This window comes from Pseudochaenichthys georgianus, chromosome 15, assembly GCF_902827115.2.
Source record: "Pseudochaenichthys georgianus chromosome 15, fPseGeo1.2, whole genome shotgun sequence".
Lineage (NCBI taxonomy): Eukaryota > Metazoa > Chordata > Actinopteri > Perciformes > Channichthyidae > Pseudochaenichthys > Pseudochaenichthys georgianus.
The window spans coordinates 36240597-36245903 of record NC_047517.1 but is presented as its reverse complement, the minus strand read 5'-3'; the positions used below and the strand labels follow the sequence as shown (position 1 = coordinate 36245903).

Sequence of the window (5307 nt, the reverse complement as noted above, 5' to 3'; positions counted from 1 at the left end):
GCCGTCAGCAGCTCCACGTGAAATCTGAAATCTCACCATTTGTCGTTTCCATGGCAACGCTTCCCTCGCCATAAAACACGGTGTTGTCCTAATTCAATGGAAAATCATCCAAACACCACCAGACTTCATATGATGGCTCCTAGTCCCGCCCTCAACAGCACTATATAATACAATACTTTCTTTTAGTTTTAACTGCATGGATGGATTTTTGTATGACATGTCTTGTGTTTTAAACAAAAGATCAAATTAGATCGAATGTTATTTATGTAGCCCAAAATCAAAAGTTATATATTTGTCCCTGCGGGATTTACAGTTTGTACAGATCAACAAAACATGGATGACAGATTAAAAACATAATTAAATGACACCATAGACAACCATAATAATGTGATGTGTACAAATTAAGGATCCAGGGGGATGTCAAAATTAGTGATGTTACGTATTGTGCAGAGGCTTCGGAGCGTGTGTCGAGTAATCCCCGAAGCTTTTTGTGAAGCATGTATCGAGGCTTGTATCGTTTTGGGCCAGTGACGTCATCGATGACAAACGAAGCCTCGCTGCCTGTCGATACCACGTGACTGCTTCACGAAGCGATTCAGATCGGTTGAACCGTTGAACCCATGGATGGTTGAACCACAGTGCTGATATTACCCATGCCATGGATGTATTTATAAGAACCATATTACCCCTCCTGTACCCGGGCCCCGTGACACAATGGAATTAAGAGAGCTCAGACCCTCACTTATATAGAGGTCAGAACATGTCATAAGTATAAATAGATACAAGCCTAAATAAATGTAGGAATAAAAACATGAATAAATATGTTGCAGTGTTTTCAGTGAGATTCAGCGTGTGTGCTGCGGCTCAGCTGGAAAGCAGTTGACTCCTGACCGCAGGGTCCCTGGTTCAACGACTGAACAATACGTCTTTTTTGTTGTTTATAAAAGCTACAGCTAAATGAGATAATGTAGTTAATAAATGTATTCTGTGATATGGTTTAGCCTTTCTCAGGCTACAACATGGTTACGTTTAAGAATATTATTAAGGAATACAAATCCCTCTTTGCAATGTTTACCAGCCTCCTTAGGCTTTTCAATCACAATCATTCAACTGGAATAAAAACAATATTGTTAACATGAAAATATGATTTAATGTTCGTTGTTTAGAGTTATTCTAAGGCTTTACTCAATGGGAACTCGGTATGAGATAGAGCACACTGTGGAGATGTCCAATCTGCCTGTTTTACACACTTTGACCAACAGGGGGGTTTGTGTTCAAATGAAGCCTCATGAGATGAACCCTTTTGCGAACCATTTGGCTGGAAAGCTTCAAAGCTTCATAAGGCTTCATCTCGCCATCACTAGTCAAAATGCTTCCTGCATGGTTTTCATGAACTGCAACACTAACATTTTATTTAAAATCCAAAGTAACAAGCAATGAAGCAAATATATGCACATTTTAAACATGTGAAAACGCCCTTCACCTCTCTCCCAATCAGCCTCATGTATTGAGTTCAGAGTGTGCAGCCAATTAAGCTGATGCGTGTCTGATTGGACGCAGGTGTGCTGCTCTGATGAGGATAATGATCGGCTAGAGTTTAAAAAAGCTCCACCGCTCACCCTGAACCATAGGCCTACTGTGAGTCAGTCAGGAAGACAGAGAGCAGCTTTACTTATGGAGGCCTTTCATTGTCAGGTTATCCTCCTTGTAGGACTCTGTGTTAGCTCCTCTTTTGCTTTCCCGTCCACACAAGGTGCTTCGTTTCAGAGCCTTGCGAACACAGGCAGGTCAGAAATCGGGCAGCTGAAGTCTCCGGCTGAGGAACCGCAGCAGGTGAATACCATCAGAGTGACCTGTCATCCAGACTCATTGGAGATTGTTATCAAAGCCGATATGTTTGCGGTTGGAGCTCCTGTTGATGGTGACGAGATACGCCTTGGAGTAGAGACCAACAACCAGTACTGCAGAGCTACAGCGTCTTCAGCAGATGAGTACAGTATCAGTGTTGGACTTGTGGAGTGCGGCACCAGACACTGGGTAACTTTAAATATATTACATTTCAAATCTGATTCATTAAAGCTTCTAGCTTTAAACACGTCTACTCTCCACAGGTAACTGAGGACTCTCTGATCTACACAAACCTCCTCATATACTCTCCTGAGGCTTCTCCATATGGTGTTGTTCGAATGGAGGAGGCTATAATTCCACTTGAATGTCATTACGAAAGGTCTTTGTCTCTTTTTGTTTTTAAAGCTCACATTGTAAAAATCTTTGAATGATGTCTGTCTTTTTTTAAATGCATTTTTTCTGTTTCTTAGGAAGTACAGTTTGTCCAGTTCTTCACTCATGCCTACCTGGATCCCCTTCATGTCGACCCAGGCTGCAGTGGAAATGTTGCAGTTTAACTTGAGAATCATGACAAGTGGGTTTGGATAATTATCTCGTGTTATGAGTTGTCATGGCTCTATTTACACTTAGTACTTTTTTCTGTCCGTGTGCAGGTGACTGGCAGTACAAAAGAGGCTCTAATGTGTTTCATCTCGGTGAGCCCATCAGCATCGAGGCCTCTGTCAGAATTGGGCATCACGTGGCGCTCCGAGTGTTTGTGAGCAGCTGCGTGGCTACACTGAGCCCTGACATGCACTCCAGCCCCAGGCATGCCTTCATTGAAAATGGGTAAGGCTGCAAATTGCTAAATGGCAAAAAGTAAATTCTTTTTCTGACCCTAGAGGGAGCTGTTTAATGTGTAAGGCTCTTCAAGTGGTTTAATTCAGACACGAGCAATGCTGACTCGAGTGACAGGTTAATAAAAGATCAGTCCTTTAGTGTCGTCTTCAAGTTAGCTAAGGCTAGCTGCAGTTTGCTTTTAATCTTTGGTATTCTAGTTCTTCTTTTCTGTGCCACAATTGGCAAAGGCACAGGTCAGATTTGTGCAGTTCTGACTCTAAAGAACTACTTCCAGAACTTGCCAATAGAGAGGCGAAGTCCCGGCCATCTACTTTCGACCCATGGGACCTTATTTCGGGAAAAATTGCGTATTGAAGTCAATGGAGAGAGAAAGATTATCTTTCAACCCCGTTTGAATTGTGCAATGAATTACACATATGACGTTTGTTAATCTTAAAAAATAATTTCCATGTCAAAAAAGTCAGTTTGTAGTAAAACTGTTGAAATATAAGACTATGAAATATACGCAACTAGAAAGACTACGAGTCCTGGTCACGCATGCTGGCTCTTAGGAATCAACTAACTCCCCTGTGTGTATGTACAGCTCTCAACATGCCCAGACTTAGTGATTTTCAGCTCTTTTAATCATTCTGAAAGGAAGAAATGAAATGTGCCAACTTGACGGCCGTCTTGGTCTGTGACGCGAGAGGTAGTTCATTGAGCGGTTTCACACAAAAAAAATGTTACTTCACATTTTTATGACACACTTTTATTTTTTGACTTGCAAAATTATCTTTTAAATTGACAAACGTCTATGTGTAATTCGTGGCATAATTCAAACGGGATCGAAAGATCATCTTTCTCTCTCCATTGACTTCAATACATACTTTTTAGAAATAAGGTCCCATGGGGGTCCCCCGGAAAGGGAGAGACTTCGCCTCTCGATATGACTAGAAATGTTAGCGGTGGAGTTGCATTGTGGGTAATGTAGACTCTTGTTATAGTAGTCAATGAATGCTAATTTAGTGTTGCACTTTTTGTTTTTCCTCATCATAGGTGCTTTGTTGACTCTCAGCTTCCAGGCTCAAGGTCTCAATTCTTAGCCAGGACACAGGATGACAAGCTCCACATGTCCATTGATGCCTTCAGATTTTATAATGAGGACAGAGGGGAGGTGAGGCTCTATTAAATTGCCTTAAACATGATTGTGTGTGCATGTTTCCCAACACCTCCTTTTCTCATAGCTCTACATCACATGTCACCTGTATGCTGTTCCAATAAATAGCACAGATGCAACAACCAAGGCGTGCACCTTTGTGAATGGAAGGTAAGTGAGATCCAGTCTAAAATATGTGAAATTACACACAAAAAACAAAGTATTGGTGCTGAATGTTTTTTATTTATCAGATGGCAGTCCGCTGATGGTAATGACTACTTTTGTGGGCAATGCAAAAGACCAATTGGAGTTGAGCAAACTCCCAGCAGCCCGAGCAAGTTTAGGCCTCGAGGGTTTGTGAAGCCAGAAGAGCGTGAACCCCTCTGGAGGAGTGGACTGAAGACCAGTACAGGTGGGGAGCTTGTAGAAACTTGTATGATGAATATTGGCTTCAGAATAGATGTCGTCATAATGATCAATTGTGACACATGTTTTGGCATAGGTTTTAGACGTGATGATGGCTGGGTAACTGAATTAACATGCATTGTGCTGGTTTGTGTTAGTGTGGGAACATCAGGCCAGAGTGGGACCGATGATGGTCTTGCCAGCCAAGCAGAAAAGCCGACCCATACCTGCAGAGGAGCCTTCTTCCATTCGTGATCAAATCAGCAGATCTACAATGTATGGCAGCCAGTGGAGGAGTGGAATAAACAGAGTTGGTAAGTCAATGCCGGTATTGAATTATTCTTTGTTCATTTGAAGCCTTTAACAATCTCTAAATTAAGATTAAAATGGCCCATAATGAAATCTTAATGTTGAATTGTTTTTCTGTCAAAGATCAGAGGAAAGGACTGCTTCCTGATTCATCATCGACCCAAAACCAGGTGGACGTTGTGACTTTAGCTTCTGAGCAGAATAAAGACGAAGAAGACAAAAGTGGAACAGAAAAAGGTAAAATGTGAAATGTCTTAACTCTTTTTTTTAAATGGCACTCTGCAATGCACCTTTTACATTAACACTTCTACGACTACAGATGAAGATGCTGAGGAAGTTCCTGAACTTCTAGAAAAAACCTCTCCTGAGGCCCACCTGCAGCCGAAGGCAGCGGTGCTGAACAGTACCAACACAGCGGCGCTCGATGAAGTCCTCCCAACTGCTGCTGTTAATGTGGCTGTGCCCCCACTGTCCAACACCACTGCAACAGAATCTGACCTTTCTGAAACAATGGACCGAAAGAGATAATAAATGATTCACACTTTCATTTGTTTGCTTTTTAATGTTGCAATACACAAGGAAAACTGATGACCTGCTCACAGCTAAAAACAATTAAATGCAAACAATTGTTTCTTATGAGCAAAAGTATTCCACATAACGGTAAACATTTAGGAGTGGACTCAAAATTGTAATTTGTCTTTTCTTGGGCTTGTCTGCTAGAAACGGTACTACACCATGGCATTTATTTTCTGGGGTGTCATTTGCTTTAG

At 41.7% G+C, this 5307-nt stretch overlaps 1 protein-coding gene across 1 annotated transcript; it reads left to right on the top strand.

The window, feature by feature from the left end:
• The first annotated feature begins 1624 nt into the window (after positions 1-1624).
• LOC117459511 (zona pellucida sperm-binding protein 3-like) lies at positions 1625-5084 on the top strand. The gene is made up of 10 exons (XM_034100323.2): positions 1625-2037; positions 2112-2227; positions 2319-2422; positions 2502-2676; positions 3724-3841; positions 3912-3994; positions 4075-4235; positions 4387-4542; positions 4661-4774; positions 4857-5084. The coding sequence occupies exons 1-10, from the start codon at positions 1675-1677 to the stop codon at positions 5063-5065; spliced, it is 1599 nt and encodes a 532-aa protein (XP_033956214.1). The 5' UTR covers positions 1625-1674; the 3' UTR covers positions 5066-5084.
• Positions 5085-5307: the final 223 nt, after the last annotated feature.

What these genes read in the sequence shown, in the direction of transcription:
- LOC117459511 (XM_034100323.2), top strand. Translation starts at nt 1,675, where the DNA reads ATGGAGGCCTTTCATTGTCAGGTTATCCTCCTTGTAGGACTCTGTGTT. An exon ending in TAACTTGAGAATCATGACAA is followed by an intron (nt 2,423 to 2,501) that starts GTGGGTTTGGAT and finishes GTCCGTGTGCAG; the next exon opens with GTGACTGGCAGTACAAAAGA. An exon ending in CATGCCTTCATTGAAAATGG is followed by an intron (nt 2,677 to 3,723) that starts GTAAGGCTGCAA and finishes TCCTCATCATAG; the next exon opens with GTGCTTTGTTGACTCTCAGC.